Source organism: Opisthocomus hoazin, chromosome 3 (genome assembly GCF_030867145.1).
Source record: "Opisthocomus hoazin isolate bOpiHoa1 chromosome 3, bOpiHoa1.hap1, whole genome shotgun sequence".
NCBI classification, from domain to species: domain Eukaryota; kingdom Metazoa; phylum Chordata; class Aves; order Opisthocomiformes; family Opisthocomidae; genus Opisthocomus; species Opisthocomus hoazin.
The window spans coordinates 46,332,601-46,353,710 of NC_134416.1; the positions used below are offsets into that span (position 1 = coordinate 46,332,601).

The 21,110-nt window shown below is 44.7% G+C and overlaps 1 protein-coding gene across 1 annotated transcript in view; it reads left to right on the top strand.

Annotated features, from left to right (window-relative positions):
* LOC142360936 (uncharacterized) overlaps positions 1 to 20,206 on the top strand; it is a 24,177-nt gene extending 3,971 nt beyond the window's left edge. The window contains exons 3-4 of the mRNA XM_075417254.1: positions 3,382 to 3,478; positions 20,124 to 20,206. Coding sequence (XP_075273369.1) covers positions 3,382 to 3,478; positions 20,124 to 20,206 — 180 coding nt within the window. The remainder of the gene's footprint in view (positions 1 to 3,381; positions 3,479 to 20,123) is intronic.
* The last annotated feature ends 904 nt before the right edge of the window (positions 20,207 to 21,110 follow it).

The window sequence follows — 21,110 nt, forward strand, 5'->3', positions numbered from 1 at the left end:
TAGCTACAAGTGTATAAGGCATTAGAAAAAAAAACCTTTACTAGACTTTCCTGAACATTTTGCAGTAAGTCTACAGAAGCTATTGATAAACTTTTAGGAGGAAAATCTATCCAGCATGCAGTAATTTTCTTTTATTCTACATCAGGAAGGAATGGCTTTATCTGTGGCTGCCCTTGCTATTTAATATTGTCCCTTTGTATGTTTTTTAGACTCCAGCGTCTCTCTTTCTGCAAACTTGTCCAGTTAATATATTTCCCTAATGTTGCTTTTGTGGAAAAGAAGAAACCTGTTATTATTGTTGTTGTTATTATTTAATTATTTTGTTATTACTGAAAACTTTTTTTTTATTTGTTCTCATTTAAAATGTTAAGAACAGGTTATAAGAAAGGAAATACAGAACCTGTGTCTCTATTTGAATAACATTATATTCCAACATTCTTGCAGTGACACTTCAGCTGGTGACACAATGTACATTATCAGCTCCTTTGGGGCCTGTTCTGCTTTAAGGTGTTGGGATGGATTGCTGGCCCTCGCACCTGAACTTCTGCTCCTTGCCCAAGGAGAGGTCATACACATTTATACGGCAGCTTACAGGCACTAGTCTATTGCAGTGTTTCCTGCTCACTACTATTGTTAAAGAGATAGCTTCTAGACTGTTGAATGGAGCTGATTCATAGCGAATTAGGGAGCACTTCGAACAGACAGTAAGAAGCCTTTTTTTTTTTACTATTTTCATTGACATGGAAGTGCGCTTGTTACAAATCACTTTGAAGACTGATGATCGGCTTTTCTAGTAGAGGAGATATTTTCAGAAGTAAAATGAGTTTCCAGTGACCTTAGTTGAACTTTTTAATATATATATATTTAATATATCAGCAGTATTCTAGTATTTGCTTTATCTTCTTCCTTAATAAAAACTTAAATGTAAAATATGCATTTATTTTAAAAAGATGCATTTTAAATAACCATATTTTGAAGTGAACGTAATGCCAGTGATATTATGGGAAACAGCTTTGTTGAACTTTTAAATATTTGTATTCTTTCAACACCAGTTTCTTACAGGTGTAAGCATCTCAATGGATCTACTAGTAATTGATTTCAAAGTGAAGATGTAGGGTCAATGCTGATGGGAGGCAGAATAAACTGGAGTCTTCAAACATGTAAAACTAACCATGGAGCTGCATGGTTCCACAGAGCATTAACTAACTTGTCCCACATGCAGGGATGCCTGTTAGTACTTGATTTTTCATTAAGATTAATAGCAATGTGTTAATTCACCAGCTGAATTTATTTTGTGCAAGCCCATGTGTGAAAGTCCCACTGGGAAATTCCTCCCAATGCTGTGTCATTCATACTGACGAAATGTAGCCATTCTATAGCACTTAGATAGAGCATATGGTTTCTTTTAGTCTTTTGCTGGAGGATTAAGTTTCCTCAAGGTCCTGCGCTAAAATCTGTGATTTCACTATGCTAGGTCTAACGCTTGAAAAGTAATTGTAATGGTTACACTTGGCTTAGATCTCAGTGCAGCCAGAATTATTTGCTTTTGATGAGACTGCTTAGTACTTCGCTAATTATTTCAGCACCGTAAGGTTATTTTCTAGGGTGATGTACTTGCTCAGGCTTGGCCAGTCCCAGATGTACGTTCTGCCAAAACTCTCAGCCTCAGTATTTATGTCAGTCAGCCTCCTCTCTCCAGTATTGGGAAGTCTGGAAATGAGCCTCCACTGTCGTTACTCACAACCCTGTTTCTTCTCCATTCCTACGTATCACATCTTTGTTGCTTCTAAGGAAGAGGAAGCTTAAAGAGAAATAATCTTTACGATGGAATTAAGTATAAGAAATAAGGAGAAGTTTTCTGGTAATAGGACTGAATGCTGGGTTTGAGAGTGTCAGATTCAGCTCCCTATTCTGGCCCCAGTCCAGCTGATGCACGCTGGCACCATGGGGTTTGCGAGCCCTCGGACAGAGTCCTGTGGCACAACTCCTGTGCTTAAAATCCTTGGTGACTCAGAGTTTCTGGGAGACTGACAGACTACCCAGGAAGTCGGCAGCTTGGCCAAAGAAGGTCTAATTAGAAATTGCAATATGACACATGCAAAAAGATGAAATATTTGCTGAAGTACAACTGCATTAAGCAACGATGACATTCATTTCATTTGCCAAGTATGGCAAATTGAAGCATCACTATATTCTGTCTGACCTTCTCACCCTAAGTATGTCAACAAATAGTTAAAAATATAATGCCACCTACATTTTTTAAAATCACGAGGTTAACATACATCTCTAATTTTATCCTCTTTTTTTTTTTTCATAAACCTTTGAATTATTTGGAATCTTTAAAAAAATCTACAGATTTGGATTGATCTAAAAAAAAAATATTCTCCCATCACAACAACATTCTGTTCGTGTATGTCCTGATGACATCAAAGAACCTGTACCAAAGCTCTGGGCAAAATGTTGAGCAGAAAGATTAGCTTCTGCATACAAAAAATGTGTTTCCAGATCATGGAAACTGCTCAGTAGCTCCCATTACAAGCTTCCAGAAGGTGTCACTGTGTACCTACAATTTGAATGAGGAACCTCAACAGCTGAGGATTAGTGCCAAGGCACTATTCCTCCTTGTGCTATTAGGGGTCCTCTGCCCATTATGGAAAGTAAATGAACTAAAACTGGAGACACAAATACATTCCTCTTTCCATGAAGAACAAAGGAAAACTTCATAGTATCAATGTCACTCAAGGGGTATCTATCCAACCATGACCAGCAGGAACATTCCTGATATTCTGGTTAATACATCACCTAATTATCACACTGGATCCTTACCACACAGATGCCTGCTAAGTAATAAATATAGTCAAAGAAGGATTCAAAACTGACATGACTGTAATTTTTAGGTCTAGAAAGTAGCTTGCAGTTATATTCCAGAGCTGATTCAGAAAGGAAGATTAACAGGGCAATTTGGAACCCGAACAGTTCGAGGTTTCAGAGGAGTTCAAGGTGTATCTGAAAGCCTGGTTGTACAATGTGGCTGCGCAGTAATATTCCAGCTTGACAAGACTCCTGAGGAATCTGCTGTGACTTCTGATGTTGACTTTTGGTCAGATTTTGTACCTTCGAAAATCTGGAGGAACTGGGGGAATTATGCAGCCATGTTAAAAGGCTGATGGGAGAAAACACAACTCACAGGACATGGCGGAGAACATGAAAAGACATCAGAGCTAAAAATATTCCTTGAAAAAGAAGAACAAAGGAATAAAGAGCAGGCAATGAAAGACTGCTAAAGAATATGAGGTTAAAAAAAATAGTATTAGAAATAAGCATGTTCTGGGGTGATAGATACTGGCACAAAGATCAAACTTTGTATTTGTCTCACTGCAGACTGGTTTGAGGAGGTGTCCAGCAGTAGTTCTCCAGCATCTTGAAAAACCTTTGAATGATGATGGGAGGAAGAGGAGCAGATCTGATACGAATGACGGTGAGGAGAAGGTGTGAACACATTTGGGAAATGGGAAAACTTCAGGTGATGACCCCAGCGTGTTGTTATCAGCGGAACTGAACAAACACTGATTTAGAGAGGTCAGGATATCCCCATTATGTAGATACTCCCATGAAAGTAAGTGGAAGGGCCTGGAGCTTCCTTGCAGCATCTCTTACTAATCTTTCTTTCAGAGATGCCTTATGTGATCTTGCCCATATAGGAGGGGATGCCTGGATGAGAGAAACTGTGATTGCAGATAGCACAAATTACTGGCTAAATGTCATGCTTGCTTTAGGCTTAGGAACAGATTTACAAATGGTATCAGTTCCCAGGTCTCCCTTGACACCACAGATACCAAGCTACAGGTTACAGACACAGAAGACCTCAAGCAAAAAAAAAAAAAAGAAGGTAAGAAACAGCTCAGAGCTACTGAGCTTTTGGGGAATGCGCTTGATGTGTTCCTGTGAACCTGCATTTCTCCTGTCTCGCGCTCAGAGAGACTGAAAGTCCTTTCTGAAGGTTGGATCTCTTCCTCTGGCTGCTCCAGGGCTGTCTGTCATGTTTCCCTGCAATTGGAAATACACTGCACTTTGCTAGGGATTCTACGAATGTCCTGAGAGAGGGAGAACAGCAGTCCAGATGGGTAGCAATTTGGACAAACTTTTATATCCCATCTTTATGCAACTTTGTTCAAAATAAGTCATTACCAGAGCACGCTTGTGGCAGTTTCCCTCCATTACAGGATGCTTTTGAAAGACCACATCCTCTTGATGGGCGGATGAAATGTCCCTCCCAACCTCCTTCCTGTAGTTCATTTCAAAACTACCTCCTGACCGAACACAGAAAAGCCAAAGTGGGACTGAAAGTGTCCTGTCTGCAATAGCCTACACATTCTTTGATCTGATTTAACACCCTTAACTTATTTCTCTTGACGATTTGGAAAGGCTGGTAAGAAACCAGTAGTTTGGCTTTTCTTTCTGTTTAAAGTGTGCCTGCTTACAACTCAGTATGATACTTGAGAGAGCGCAGCTTTTTTATGAGTCTGAAACAATTTTATAGTCTGAGCATGTCACCGTTGGTCAGGCAAATCATTCAAGCAGATGCTATTCTTGTACTTAAATGAAGCGCATGCGTTTATCTGCACAGGGTCTGTATGAACAGAATAAACACAGTGCAAGGAGCAAGGCTCGTCTGTCAGAAAAATAGCATTCATCTTTCAGAATCAAAAATTTCAGTGAACATAAAGAAATGCTAGTCTGAAGAAATGTCCCTGGCATTTAAAACTGTGACTCACTTCATCAGTCTTCTGACTGGAGAACTGTCCTAACTATTCCACACCAAATAGTCCAGAAGATCTGGATGCAAACCGAGAAACAGCCTTTTACCCTCTTATTGGTTATTATATGTAGATGTTATAGATGTCCCATTTATTGACACACTGAATTCTGAGTAATGTGGATCAGCAAATGGAGCAATAATTTGCAAATGAAAAAACAGGACAAAGGGACAAAGAGGAACAACTCAGCCACTTCACCAGCGCAGTGTGAGCACCTGTACAAATCCAAGCAGAAGTTCCAAGTACCAACAGGCACAACAGGTGCGAGTGCCAAAGCGTATTTGGGATACTAAACTCCAGGATTGGCAAGGAATCCCTAAAAGGAGATTCCCTTCCCCAGAGGCATCCCTCACAGAAGAATGCTTGTGTTTAAACAAATCTGTTTGGTAATAAAAAGAGAAGACAGATTTTACAAAGTCAAACACTGCAATGCAAGTAAATGAATACTTCAGAATGTTATAAACCTCCTACCTCATAACAAAACGCCAATCATTCTGCAGTTCAAGAGCAAATATTTTATCCCATCTTGGTCTAAGTTTGATCCACCATTTTTGCTCTTAACTTTACTACCCTCGAAGGAAACAGTGAAGCTGACAGAACATTGAGAACTGTTTTCTTCTTTATTGAGTCCTAAAGTAAATCACACAAGATGTCACAGGAAAAATCACAGCTACTTGCTGAAATTAGGCTCTGTTCATGAATGAATAATGCCTTTCCCCTTTATCTGTATGAATTCCTCAGCCTACATCTGGCATCTCCAGACTCCTGAGAACAATTTTTATGTTTCTGGTGAATGTAATTAAGCACTTGCAACAATGAACCAGGAAAACTGATGTGACATTTTGTAAGATCATCAGCTGCTGCTTGGATGGTGCCACTGAGCAGCTCCTGGTTTGCTGCAGTCTGTTCTTACCTTTAACAGTTGATATGCTATTTTAGATTAGCTTTATTTTGAGAATAACACTACAAGTACAATATTAAGGGCAATTAGCCTCCTGAGCTGTTTTCAGCCACACCTGATGGTAGACTGAAGATCTGTTAAGTTAAAGATCTCCACACCCAAGTTCCTGAAAGTTTCATTGGAATCAGTGCCCAGCACAGGGACAGGCTGTGGGAAAGGCCAAGGCTTCTCAGAGATCAAAATCAGTCCATCAGCAGGCGCAGACCCACTGCGAGCCAGGCTGCACCAGTTCATCTGCTCACAGATCCTTGCCGTTTCCCAAGTGTTACCCTTCAGCACACCTTTTGGATGTGGCTGATGGAAAAATAGCATTCTGCCTCCCTCAGAGTTAAGTTTTAATGCTTATGATGAACGATACCACCATTCAGACTGCACAGGGAAGTGGTGGAGTCACCATCCCTGGAGGTGTTCAAAAAACTTGTAGATGTGGCACTTCAGGACATGGTTTAGCAGGTGTGGTGGTGATAGGTTGACAGTTGGACTTGATGATCTTAGAGGTCTTTTCCAACCTTAATGATTCTATGATTCTGTTCTATGATTCTGTACAGTCACTTATACTGTACGTAAACAAGGTGCTTTCCTTCCCTGTGTGGCCTCTCAGAGAAAAGTAATGGCTTCTCCCTTGCATTTCCTGGCTTGGTGGGGCTTTGAATTTGACCTGCTCTTGGGAGGATGCCCCAAGCTGTTGCCTAGCAACTTGGAACTGGGCTTTGAAATTAAGATACTTGTGGTAGGATATTCTGATCTCTTTTTGCATCTTTCTTTTGACTCGATTATAAAGAGATGCAAATAAGTGGGAGTAAAAAGCTGTCCTGTTATTGTACAGAAGAGGCCAGCAAGATGTAGGACTGAGTAAGCTCTAAATAGCTTAAAAGAAACATTTTTTTTCCTCTAAAGTCTTTGAAATTTTTGTGGAAAGAAATTGCTGTGAAAAAGCACATATGTGATTCATGACTTTTATGTTTGCACCACAGGGAAACGCCGATCAGGCAGCATGCATTGACACAAACAGGCAAGGGGAAGGACTGAATTACTCTTCACACTCACTACATACACAGCAAAGAGTAATGGATTGAAACTGCAGGTGGGGACATTCAGGTTAAATGCGGGGTTTTAACGATAGGATGGTGAAGCACTGGAGCTGGCTGCCTAGACTGTGGAGTCTGCGATAGTGAGGTTTCAAAGAGCAGGTGACCCAGGAAGGGCTTGGGGATTGCTGGCCTCTAAAACCATAAATCAGAACAACACTAACTGTATTACATCTTACCACTCTGGGGCTGGTGTTGCACAAAGATACTTCATTTTAGTTTTGTATTTTACCAGAAATAATTTACTTTCATCAGTCTGGGTGTGAGAGACATACCATGGAGTAAAGACCAATTTCTCCTGACCCACAGACACCCAAACTAGCTGCCTTTTTAAGAAAGCTTCCATGGTCTTCCAGGGAGAGAGTGGTTGTTTTTCCCCAGTATCCTTTATGTAAACGATTCTTGCTGGTGGAAGGATATTCTAAATTAATATATTGGTAGATCCAAAGTTACCCGTACCTTAAATTAGTTGATTTAGATTTAGGCTGAATGGGTTATTTATTAACCAGCATGACATTTTGTTCCACTTAAAGAAAGTACTCTTGTATTAAGGAAAATAGTCTCTGTAATTCAGGCCAGTCTAGGAATGTTTTGCTGAAAAACTTCTGGAATTCGTGTAAAAAGTTTACCTTTTGGTTTTTGTGTTCATTAAATTCTTTCTGACAGCAATAGCCTAATCAGCCCAGGATTCTGCATTTTCCCATTTCAAAGGTGCACAGCTAAAAAGGAAGTTTTAGGGTTATTTCAAAGGTAAAATATGTAAATCACTAAATTGGAAAACCACATGATTGAAAATTAGTACAAATTATCTCTGAGGACTAGAAAATTTGTAAACCATTAATATGCAAGTTATCTACCTATTAATATGTAGCACATTATTATTTTGACAACTTTTACAAAAGAATGCCCTCTGGTTGCTGTCTGCACAGCTATTATTGACTCATAGACAACGGTGAGCACTACAGCTAGCTATTCTCAGCACAGTGTTTCTGGACGCAGAAGAAAAATCTTTTATGAATTAAAAAAATATTATTATGCCATGTAATTACAGAAAGGTTTTAAAAGAAAGACACTGTGAATAGCAATTTGTTTCACAGAATAGCTGAGGTTGGAAGGGGCCTCTGCAGACCATCTAGTTCAACCTCCTGCTCTCAGGCTTCCCAGGACTGTGCCGAGCAGGGTTTGAATGCCTCTGCAGACGGAGAGTTCACAGCCTCTCTGGGCAACCTGTCCCACTGCTCAACCACTCTCACAGTAAGAAAACAAATTCTTATGCCTGACAGAATAATTCTGGCATGAGCCACATTCATCTATTCTTGCATCTATTCTTGATGCTAAAGATTAAAGCATATTATTTTTTAAAGGAGTTGCATTCAAAGTTTTGAGCTTCCTGGAGCAGACTGGCATACTACGGTGTTACAGGTTTGCGTGGCAAGGTTTTGGTAGCAGGGGGGCTATAGGGGTGGCTGCTGTGAGAAGCTGTGAGAAGCTTCCCCCATGTCTCATAGAGCCAGTGCCAGTCGGCTCTAAGATGGACCCTCCGCTGGCCAAGGCCAAACCAATCAGCGATGGTGGTAGCGCCTCTGGGATAACATAGTTAAGAAAAGGAAGGAAAAACTGCATTGAAACAGCAGTTGTGAGAGAGGAGTGAGATGACGTGAAAGAAACAACTCTGCAGACACCAAGGTCAGTGAAGAAGGAAGGGGGAGGAGGTGCTTGAGATGCTGGAGCAGAGAGTCTTCCCTTGCAGCTTGTGATGAAGACCATGGTGAGGCAGATTGTCCGCCTGCAGTCCATGGAGGTCCATGGTGGAGCAGATCTCCACCTGTAGCCCATGGAAGGGACCCCACGCCGGAGTAGGTGGATGCCTGAAGGAAGCTGTGACCCCGTGGGGAGCCCGCGCTGGAGCAGGTTTGCTGGCAGGGCTTATGACCCCGGGGGGGACCCATGCTGGAACAGCCTGTTCCTGAAGGACTGCACCCCATGGAAGGGACCCACGCTGGGGCAGATCGTGAAGAGCTGCAGCCCATGGGAAGGACTCACATTGGAGAAGTTCGTGGAGGACTGTGTCCCGCGAGAGCGACTTCATGCTGGAGTTGGGGAAGAGTGTGAGGAGTCCTCCCCCTGAGGAGGAAGGAGCAGCAGAGACAACATGTGATGAACTGACTGCAACCCCCATTCCCTGTCCCCCTGCACTGCTCGGGGGGTAGAGGAAGAGAAATGGGAGTGAAGTTGAGCCCGGGAAGAAGGAAGGGGTGTTGGGGGGAGGTGTTTTAAGATCTGGATTTATTTCTTACTATCTTACTCTGATTTGATTGGTGATGAATTAAACTTCCTTTGCTCCCCAAGTTCAGTCTGTTTTGTCCATGACAGTAATTGGTGAGTGATCTCTCCCTGTCCTTGTCTCGACCCTCGAGCCTTTCATTGTATTTCCTCTCCCCTGTCCAGTTGAGTAGGGGGAGTGATAGAGCAATTTTGGTGAGCACCTGGCATTTATCCAGGCCAAACCAAAACATATGGACATTTAGAGGAGACATGGGGAGAAGAAAACCCCAAACCAAACATGAAAGTTCTCTGCAAGGCTGCCCAGGGGTAGCAAGCAAGTGGTGAAAATGAGTCCTATCCACGGATATTAGCCAAGCCAACATGTCTTGCTGCATATCTGTCAGGGCCAGGCCTGCCAAGGGGTGCCCCGTTCACAGTACACTGTGCTCCTGCATGGCTCCCAGCAGGATGCACAGAGCTGAAGCAGGCATCAGTGCCTGCTCCTTCACCCTGCGTGGGCAGCGCTGGTGTCTACACACGCCATCACTGCATGGGGGGCTGCCCGACAGGGACAGGGGAACTCTCCATCGCATGAAACAGCATTTATGCTGCTTCTTTCAGTGGAGGGTTTGGGTGTGATCTGGCACTGTGTGGCATCACCCCTCACTGGGGAGCCACAGCCCCAGACATCACCCAGCCCCCAGGCACAGACCCACATGTCTGAAGGCTGCTGTTAGCATATTTGTTGGAGATACAGGAGAAACAGGCTCAGAACCTTCCTGCACTATGAATTTACATGGGTTGGTCTGCCAGACTGGTGGCCCAACCGCCTGAGGTGTCTGTCAGCCTCTGCTTTCGGAAGTGCCCCCCCTGGCTCGTATCTGGCTATGCAGGTGGAGGGGAAGCAGGATAGCTTTCCACTCTAGCTGCAAGGGACCTCCCCGTGGACTTTGGTCTGGTCCCCACTGAACACCTGCTAAAAGAGAAAATGGAAGTATTTCTCAGTGAATCTCAGACCTCTGCCTGGTAAGTGCCTTCAAGTCAGTAAAGCATGGGGAAAGGCTGAGAGAGTTGTGGTTGTTCAGCCTGGAGAAGAGAAGGCTGCAGGGAGACTTTATTGACACCTTTCAGTACTTAAAGGGGGCTTATGAAAAAGATGGGGACAAACTGAGGGGAACAGAGGGCCCGATCTGCCGACCGGACCCATCCCACAGGGAAGTCTGCTGCCTCCCTGGGGCCGGGGTTAGGGATGTTGCGAAGAAACTCCCTGGTCTGGTGCGGCCTTCTGATTACTACCCCCTCTTGGTAATGCAGGTTGGCGGGGATGAGGTAGCAGAAAGAAGTCCCAAGGCCATCAAAAGGGACTTCAGGGCACTGGGGCGACTGGTTGAGGGATCAGGGGCGCAGGTGGTGTTTTCCTCCATCCCATCAGTGGCAGGGGACAGCACTGAAAGGGGCAGGAAAACTCACCTGGTTAACAGGTGGCTCAGGGACTGGTGCCATCGGTCAAATTTTGGCTTTTTTGATCATGGGGAGGTGTACACAGCACCGGGCCTGCTGGCAACAAATGGAGCTCAGCTATCACAAAGGGGGAAAAGAATTCTTGGCCACGAGCTGGCGGGGCTCATTGAGAGGGCTTTAAACTAGGTTCGAAGGGGGAAGGGGATACTGCCCAGCTCACTAGGGATGAGCCTAGGCTTGGAGTGCCAAGGCCAGGGGTGAGATTGACAGCCCAGCTCAAGTGTGTTTACACCAATGCATGTAGCATGGGCAATAAACAGGAGGAGCTGGAAGCCATTATACAGCAGGACGGCTACGACTTGGTCGCCATCACAGAAACGTGGTGGGACAACTCGCATGACTGGCATGCTGTCATAGATGGCTACAGACTCTTTGGGAAAGACAGACCAACAAGGAGAGGTGGGGGAGTTGCTCTATATGTGAGGGAGCAACTGGAATGCATTGAGCTTGGCCTGGGGGCAAGTGAAGAAGGAGTTGAAAGCTTGTGGGTTAGAATTAAGGGACAGGCTCATAAGGGTGACATTACGGTGGGTGTATACTATAGGCCACCTGACCAGGAGGAGGAGGTTGATGAGGCCTTCTACAGGCAGCTGCAAGCAGCCTCACAGTCACAGGCCCTGGTTCTCATGGGGGACTTCAACCACCCTGACATCAGCTGGGAAGACCATACAGCTAGGCAGGCGCAATCCAGGAGGTTCCTACAGAGCATCGATGATAACTTTCTGATGCAAGTGGTGGAGGAACCAACAAGGAAAGGCGCGCTGCTGGACCTCATGTTAACAAACAAGGAGGGACTGGTGGAGGACGTGAAGGTTGGAGGTAGACTCGGCTGCAGTGACCATGAAATGGTCGAGTTCAGGATCCTGCGTGGAGGAAGCAGGGCGATAAGCAGGATCAAAACCCTGGACCTCAGGAGGGCTGACTTTGCCATCTTCAAGGAGCTACTGGGAGGAATCCCGTGGGCCAGGGCTCTCGAAGGCAGGGGGTCCATGAGTGCTGGTCGCTTTTTAAACAACACTTCTTCCATGCACAGGAGCAATGCATCCCCCTGAGAAAGAAATTTAGCAAAGGAGGCAGGAGACCTGCATGGTTAAACAAGGAGCTTCTAGCGGAGATCAGGCAGAAGAGAAAGGTGCATGGAATGTGGAAAGAGGGACAGGCCACTTGGGAAGAGTACAGAAACGTAGTGAGAGCATGCAGGGATGCGACGAGGAAGGCCAAGGCTCACCTGGAATTGAAGCTGCCAAGGGATGTCAAAAACAACAAGAAGGGCTTCTTCAACTACATCAGCAGCAAAAGGAAGGCTAGGGACAACGTGGGGCCGCTGCTGAATGAGGAGGGTGTCCTGGTGACGGAGGATGCGGAGAAGGCAGAGCTAATGAATGCCTTCTTTGCTTCAGTCTTCAGTGCTAAGACTGGCCCTCAGGAATCCCAGGCCCCGGAGGTAAGAGATGAAGCCTACAAAGAGAACGACTTTCCCTTGGTCGAGGAGGACTGTGTGAGGGATCGCTTAAGCGATCTGGACGTCCACAAATCCATGGGCCCCGATGGAATGCACCCACGAGTGCTGAGGGAGCTGGCGGATGTCATTGCTGAGCCACTCTCCATCATCTTTGAGAGGTCCTGGAGGACAGGAGAGGTGCCCGAGGACTGGAGAAAGGCCAATGTCACTCCAATCTTCAAAAAGGGCAAGAAGGAGGACCCAGGGAACTACAGGCCGGTCAGCCTCACCTCCATCCCGGGAAAGGTGATGGAGCAGCTTATCCTGGAGGCCATCATGAAGCAAGTGGAAGAAAAGAAGGTTATCAGGAGTAGTCAGCATGGATTCACCAAGGGGAAATCATGCCTGACCAATCTGATAGCTTTCTACGATGACATGACTGGCTGGGTAGACGAAGGGAGAGCCGTGGATGTTATCTACCTTGACTTCAGCAAGGCTTTCGACACAGTCTCCCATGATATCCTCCTGGGGAAGCTGAGGAAGTGTGGGCTGGATGAGTGGTCGGTGAAGTGGATAGAGAACTGGCTGAATGGCAGAACTCAGAGGGTTGTCATCAGCGGCGCTGAGTCTAGTTGGAGGCTGGTGACAAGTGGTGTCCCTCAGGGGTCAGTACTGGGCCCAGTCTTGTTTAACTTCTTCATCAACGACCTGGATGAAGAGTTAGAATGTACCCTCAGCAAGTTTGCTGATGACACCAAACTGGGAGGAGTGTGTTAGATACACCGGAAGGCTGTGCTGCCATTCAGCGTGACCTGGATAGGCTGGAAAGTTGGGCAGAGAGGAACCTGATGAGGTTCAACAAGGGCAAATGCAGGGTCCTGCACCTGGGGAGGAACAACCTCATGCACCAGTACAGGCTTGGGGTGGACCTGCTGGAGAGCAGCTCTGCGGAGAGGGACCTGGGTGTCCTGGTGGACGACAGGTTAACCATGAGCCAGCAGTGTGCCCTGGCTGCCAAGAAAGCCAATGGGATCCTGGGGTGCATCAAGAAGAGTGTGGCCAGCAGGACAAGGGAGGTTCTCCTTCCCCTCTACACTGCCCTGGTGAGGCCTCATCTGGAGTACTGTGTCCAGTTCTGGGCTCCCCAGTTCAAGAAGGATGAAGAGCTACTGGAGAGAGTCCAACGGAGGGCTACAAGGATGGTGAGGGGACTGGAGCATCTCCCCTACGAGGAGAGGTTGAGGGAACTGGGCTTGTTCAGCCTGAAGAAGAGAAGGCTGCAAGGGGACCTTATAAATGCCTACAAATATCTGAAGGGTGGGTGTCAGGAGGATGGGGCCAAGCTCTTTTCAGTGGTGCCCAGTGACAGGACAAGGGGCAATGGGCACAAACTGAGGCACACGAAGTTCCGTCTGAACATGAGGAGGAACTTCTTCTCTCTGAGGGTGACGGAGCACTGGAACAGGCTACCCAGGGAGGTTGTAGAGTCTCCTTCTCTGGAGATATTCAAGACCCGCCTGGACAAGATCCTGTGCAGCCTACTGTAGGTGACCCTGCTTCGGCAGGGGGGTTGGACTAGATGACCCACAGAGGTCCCTTCCAACCCCTACTATTCTGTGATTCTGTGATTCTGTGAAACTTTTTGGTAGGGCCTGTTGCAACAGAACAAGGGGTAATGGGCTTAAACTAGAAGAGGGTAGATTTAGACTAGATAAAAGGAAGAAAGTTTTTACAATGAGGGTCGTGAGACACTGGCACAGGTTGCCCAGAGGTGGTAGATGCCCCATCCCTGGAAACATTCAAGGCCAGGTTGGATGGGGCTCAGCAGCCTGGTCTAGTTGAAGATGTCCCTGCTCATTGCAGGGGGATTGGACTAGATGACCTCTAAGGTCCCTTCCAACCCAAACCACTCTATGATTACCATCCCCTCCATACAAGAAATATTAATTATACACCAAAGAATGATTTCAACACACGGGGAGGAAGGGACACTTGTTATCCCACTCACAGACACACTGCAGTAAGTAGTTAGGTTATTTGTCTGCAGTGTGTGGTTTCAAGTCACCTCAGGGGAGATTTTGAACCTGGACTTCCTGTAATTCGGGCAACAGAAGCAAGTGCCGGGCAATCAAATGAGAAAGCACTCCTCTGTCCTGCATCAGGACAAGGAGGTGTAATCTCAGGAGCGCCTTCGGGTCCGTGATTCACATATGAAAGGAGAAGACTATCTTTAAGGTCATTTGGTGTTTCTGCTGATGGCCACCTCTCCAGAACGGTGGCATTTTGAATCCTCTCCCTATGTAGGCAGTTCTGCTCGTACACATGCAGACACCTAGCCCCCAGCTCAGACATGTGGGCTCCAGGGGACTCCAGCGCACCTAAACGCAGCACACTGTGATGCCGCTCACTGGGGCGACCATGGCCTGCATTTTTTAGCTATGAGAATAATTATTAAATAACTATTAATGTTTATTTTTTTATTCCAGTCCTGTACATTTGACTTTCAGCTTACTGGTTTGTTTGACTTCCCTCACCCAATACAGAAAACTGCAGGAGCTTTACCCAATCAGCAGATTCATACCCTGATGAATGTAAATCCTGCAAAGCTGAAACTTCTTTACCATAGTTACAAGTACTCTAGTTAAGGTAACAGACTTCCTACTTCAGATTCCCAGAAGACAGGGAGGACCCTAACCCCCCAAATGACTGATACAGTCTTTTTCACAGTGTGGATGACCTAATAAGTGCTGTACACCCAGGTATGGAGTAACCATGAAGCACTGCCTCCTGTGCCTCAGGAGTGCTTTGTGACTTCTGAAAGCAGCAGCTCATGAAACAACCTTTTCCTTGGAGGAATTATCTTGCAACCAAGAGAAACCGCTTCCAGTTTCCACCTGACCCCTCTGTCAGGGTTGGCAGCTGACAGGCCTTAATCCTCCTAATAGGTCTGCTGATGAGATGCGCACCAGTATTTTGCTGGATGCTGCAGGTCTCAGAAAGATTGATATGTTAGGATTGATACAGTCTGTAAAAATATGTAGGAGTAGCCCTTTCTTAACTAGTAAAACCACTTCAGGGACAAGATAAACCCTTGTTATGAAGGATACATGCCAAGAAAACAAAATTAACCAGCACAGAAGACCACAGGGAGATAATGTTCTCTATCTTGTCCTGGAAATAATTCTGCTTACCTTTAAAAAAACTGCATATAATTTTACCTCATTATCTTAATCTATAACTTACATAAATAGTCACTTTTTTTCCCTATCTAAAAGTATACTGTATTATCAAAGTTGTCGTCAATAAGACTAGATGATCATAATTTGGTGGTCCTAAATACCCTGTAATACTCCTATTTCTCTCCGAGAATTCTGTCCCCCTTCGAAACATTGTTCCTGAATAAAACAGAGCATCAGACATGTCTCAGATTTTACATCTGCTGTGTAAGAATAACTATTTGGCAAAGATGAAGAATGTAGCTGCCAAGTGATTCAATCCACCGCCATACAGTTTGCATCCCTTGCCCATCTCAAACAGAAGAATTAGATAAAATGTGACTATTAAACTGTGTTTCAGCCTACTTATAACTAAGCACAACACCTGTTCAAAAGAACAGAAAGAATATGTTCTCAGTATAAGTTACTGCTTGGTTTGTTCCTAACACCCTATGACACGATCACAAGATTTAAGACACATAAATGTTATCGTGACTAAGTATGAAAAACAGACTTCACCAAATAAACACTCCTGACATGAAAATGTACTTGGGAGAGATTATCTTGACTGAAGAGGGTGAATATATTTACTAATATCAGGACTTTTCCTACTCTTATAGAAGATAAAGACAATATCTGACTTCAGAGGGACTGTTCACAGCAATAGTAATTAATGACTGACAGCACTCATCACCTGAAGACACTAGACTACTTGCCAAAGCAGTGCAATCATTCAACTGCCATGTTGTCCTTTACAAATAACAGCTTTCATGACTTTTGACCTTTCTGGAGTTGTTTGTGAATGGATCCTTACTTTATCAAACAAATCATGATTCATAGCAGTTGCCAAATAATTTAGATGAGCTATGCATGGTCACGAGCGACTTCCACATTACACGCTGTTCATAGAATAATGTTCAACAACTCCAAACCCAAAGGATTTCTGCAGAGCTGAGATTAGCGAACTGAAGGAGAAAGGATGGCATACTTCCCCCGAGCAGCTCCTCCAGACAGCGTGCTGATGGCCGTTTCAGTTTCTGCCTGGTCTCCCACACAGAACTCAGATGGGTAGGGCTTGGCAAGCAGAAAGGCAAAGCTGGTATAACCAGGGTCTCATTAACATCAGCCTGCAGGCTGATGTTAAAGAAAGCTTAAGAGCTGCTATTTGCCTTTCCTTGGCACACACCTTCTCACTCCACAGCATGCTTTTCTTCACCTCTCTGCTCCATGACTCGGGAAACAGAGACCAGAAAGCCCTTACAGGTAAAGCAAATCTCAACAGGAGCTGTAAAGGATTCTGCTTGCCAGGGAGCAGCAAGAACAAGGCTGGTCCCTCAGGGAAGATGAGCTGGAAGCCAAGGGGATGAGCCACGGCCCACCCCACAGCACTTGAGCAAGGCAAACAGGACAGACGTGGAGATGGCCCGAGCAAGGTCCAGATCATAAGGCAGTATCACAGCAAGGTGGAAATCACACCCCCCTCCCCTCCCAACTCTGATCAGGTCCCACAATCACCAGGCAAGCCCACATTGACAAGGGACAGCCAAAATCAAGCCAGGAAGTCAGCGCCAGGTGAGGGTTAAGGTCTCAACCAGGTGGCCCCATCACCCAATGGGGCATGGCTGTCCCTCAGCCAGAGACCAGCACTCCTTCAGCACAGCTCAGGCAGGCAGGGCACAGGTTTCCAGGGCCGAGCTTAAATAGCGCTGCTGAGTCCATGGGTGAGGCCCCAGACAAGGCCAGTCAGAGCCATTAACACTTCTTAGTGCCCTCAGAGAACTGACACTGCTGTCCTATCTGTGCTTTCCCAGTTACCTATTGTTGGTAGGTGTATTATTCATGTAAACTCAACCAAATCTGGAGCCTGTATGCTTAGAAATCATAATTATGTCACAGCAGTGAAATGGGTCCTATCCAGATGTAATCTGGATGTGTACTAAAATGTGGTATCTTTGTGGAGATTGTTCTCATACTCTTCTGAGGAAATGATGGCAATGAGCTCCGTGTAACAGGACTTTGGCCAAATATTGTCATTAGGAAAATATTGTGATCTATTTGCAACCTCTTACTATCTCCCTGTGAAGTGTAATGTTTCTGGAGTGTTTATTTTGCTAACTGGCAAAAAGTACATTGGGAGCACATGAGAATGAGTCTGTGTTATCTCTGCGTTAAGTAAGTCCTTGCATCTTTGGGCTGAGACCTGAAAAAAGTTTATTCACTTTTCCTTTTTAAAACATTTATAAATCAAGGTGCAAACATGTCAGAGGGAAAGCAATGCAAATGGAGATTAGAAATTAACAACTCACTGAGTTAATTTAAATGTCACACAGATAATTTAAAAGGCCTTTAAATTCTGCCTACCACTTTTCAAAAACTTTTCTCTTGTAATTCTGTTTCTCTTTGACTGCATGGTCAAGAATAAATAAATCTAATTCAAGTGTTCCTTTAAAAGATTTGGTTTTTATTTTTTTTATTAATCCCAGGTTATTTAATATTTCAAATTTGGCACGTTGAATTAGATGGCAACTTGCTCTCAGAAGCAGCCACTGCTCACATTCAGAAGCATCAAATTCAAAACCTCACCTAAGGCAGAAGGGAACATGGGAATTAATGAGGACTGAGGAATCAGTCTGATCAAAGTCCTTGTCAGCCATCAAATTTATGGGTCTAAGGATATAGATTGTTTATAGTCATCAGTGTCACATACAGAAACATTGTACCAGAAAGAATCTGAACTTTCTGCGGGCTTCAATGTCACAGGGGGGGACGACGGGGCGGTAGTTTTAATGTGATCTTGTCTGTTCTGGGAGCAGAAGTGACAAACTGGTCTGGAACCTTACAAACTTCAAGTTTATTTCCTAAGGCTTGGGAAATCATGTAAACCCTCTGTGCCTTGGTTCCCTACCAGCAAAAAAGAAAGGTATTTCTTTCCTACATGAAGTAAAGCTTGCAATTTATTTTAGCTCCCCAGCCTTAAGGCTGTAAGCATTTCTAGACGGGTAAGTTTTCTAACTTCCTATCACTAACAGAGTCCTTGTAGACTCACTAACTACTAGTAACATTGTTTACGGTATGTGTGTGAAAGGATCACTTGCTGATATGGTTTAGGAAGTTCTGAAGACATGTTCCCCCAGACCATGTAGACTCATACAAGAGCTTCCACATGACAGCAATTTCAGCCCAGCTGAGCTCATGAAGTGGTTACAGAGCATCTCCTGGGCTGTCCCTGCAGGCTGTCCCTGCTACCAGAGATGAGGGTCACACCGGTGGAGCTGAGCGTTTAGAAACGTAAGCACAGAACAAAGTAAACGGGACAGATAGCCAGCAGGAGAAGGGGAGCTGGCAGCGTCGGTGTTTAAGGAACTACAGACAGTAAGTGGCTCTGAACTTTGCAGTGTTGTTTAGGTTCTTCTGCAAATAAATCCTTTCACATAGCAGAGAAATAATATGTGGTCCTCTGTGAGGTCCCTGACTCAGTCCTCTACACAATGTTCTCAGAGGCTTGGCAACAAACTACAATTTCAGGTGAGAACCGCAAAAGCAGTCACCAAGCTGAAAGAAACTATTCATCCAGGATGAATAATAGGATGGCTAAATGAGAAAAGACTAGGGACATGAGCTGTGAAGAACTCAGTATATGGGTACGAGGAGGTGTGACTACCAAGGGTTAAATTCAGGAGCCATTATGCCTGTTACAAAACCCACTCTACCTTCAAGAGGGCCAAGAAGTCCCCATGCTCGTGTGCTAAATGGACAGATAATGAGACAGAATGACATGAAATGCTGAAAGGAGTGTACTTGGTTCATTATCAGAAACAGTCTCCTGATAGTGCCAAAAGAAGCAGAGTATTTCCTCTCAGCAAAAATAATTTTGGATTTCTGATGAGTGTATTCCTGTAATTCAAATGAAATGGCCTCCTGGAAATGGACGTGCGTTGGCTAAGGAGACGAGATGAAGAAGACAGTTCTTGCTTTAACTTAAATGTCTGTAGGGCAGAAGTGGAATGTCTTCTTCCCCCATCTTGCCTTTCACCGACCCTGCCAACAACCTTGACTAGCTGCCTTTAGCCCCTCTCCACTCTGGTGTTACATTAGCCTGAAAAAGCTCCAAACTTTGTGGTTCCAAAAGTACGTGACTTTGCTATCACATTCTCTTCCCTACCATGCACCAGGGTGCGCCACTTCTGCACCACGGTTTTAATATAGTACGGTTTCTTGCGTCTGTCTCTCTTGCTCTGCTGAGCTGCACAGGAGCGTGCTGCTCACCATAAATAATGTTGGTTCACCCCTCAGGCAGTGTTCAGGCTTTTGACAAAATCCAGAGGATAGATGACTGTTGTTTTTAATTAAGGAAAATGGTTCAGCTCTACAGGTTCATTAGAGCAGATTTACTGTAACACCCTAATAGATTTTAGTCTTATGCTGTGTTTGATTTATTTGGCATATCTTCTCTTGTTAACTACCAATAAAAATCATCTGAGGAAGCATGAGTAAAAAATGCAGACCTCTTTAGTGCCTAAACACCATGAAGCAGCATGTTTTTCCTCACCCTTTTAACCACAGATTAGCTCCACAAAGTATGAATCATTTCTATGAGTTAGATGGATGTGTTTAATATGTTGTTTGAAAGCAGACACTTAACAAGAAGGCGGATCACCACCTCCTTTGTCACTGCGCTTGCAACACGCCGAGGAAGAGAGGGCACAGGATGATGCTCAGGAATACTGGAAAACTATATGAATACTGATGTCTTTGTGACAAATAATCCATGCCTGTTCTACATGACATTAACACTTTCTTTCTCCTTCGTTCTAGATACACCATTCCCACTCCTCCTTCAGGATGACTGGATAACCCTGGATTTTGTCTTACCTTGGAAATCCGCTGTGCTGCCTTAATATCCTCTTCACCTTCATTTTGGAGGGTCTCCTTTGCTTGACAGTTGTCTGCATGGTAGCTGTGAGTCCTGAAGTAGAGCAAAAATTGCCTCCACATTGAGAAATAAAATGGCTGTTCCTGAATCCAATTTTATAGTGACCTTTCTTGGAAAAGCACCACTTTTATTTAACGATGAAACAAAACCAAATCCCAGACATTGGGCTGAATGACAACAACATAGAGATGGCTCCTCCTTACACCGATGGGCAAATGTCAGGGCCTCTCGCAGCTTGTCAGTTCTTCCTGCAGCCCCCACGGTTCTGGAGACAAACAGGATTATCTGCCCTCAGATATCTGCGGTGCCTCATCCCCTCAGCACCGTGCCAGCTTAGAGATTAGATTTATGACTTCGTAGGTTTTAGTAAGTTGAAAAGGAGGAAGACAGGCATGTAGTGGTTGAATACACATCAGAGAAACAGGTTGGAACCATCATGAAACACATTTTATCACCTCGGAGTGAATGTATTTCATTTACAACTTGAAGGAAGAAGCAACTCAGCATATACTTATACTCTGCAGGCAGCACAAAATGGAGATGTCTGTCTTAGGTCAGTGGCAGCTGTCAATCACGTTTTTTCTCACCGATTGAACAGATGGTCTACTGGTAATCCTTCCAGCCCCAATGAAAAGACCACACGAGCAGCAGCCATGTCTGTGGATAGAGACAAGCTAAATATAAAGACTAAGACTCCAGGTAGATTATTAACAGATTGTTTCTCTTAGCTTTATAGAGGGCTGCCAGGCTTTTGCCTTCTGTTTGTCAACATTCACTCGCTATTTATTTTTTTGTCCTTTTCAAATTACAGATAGGAGAAACACAGAAAAATTAGGAGGAATATTAAATTACTGGGAACTTTTCATTCA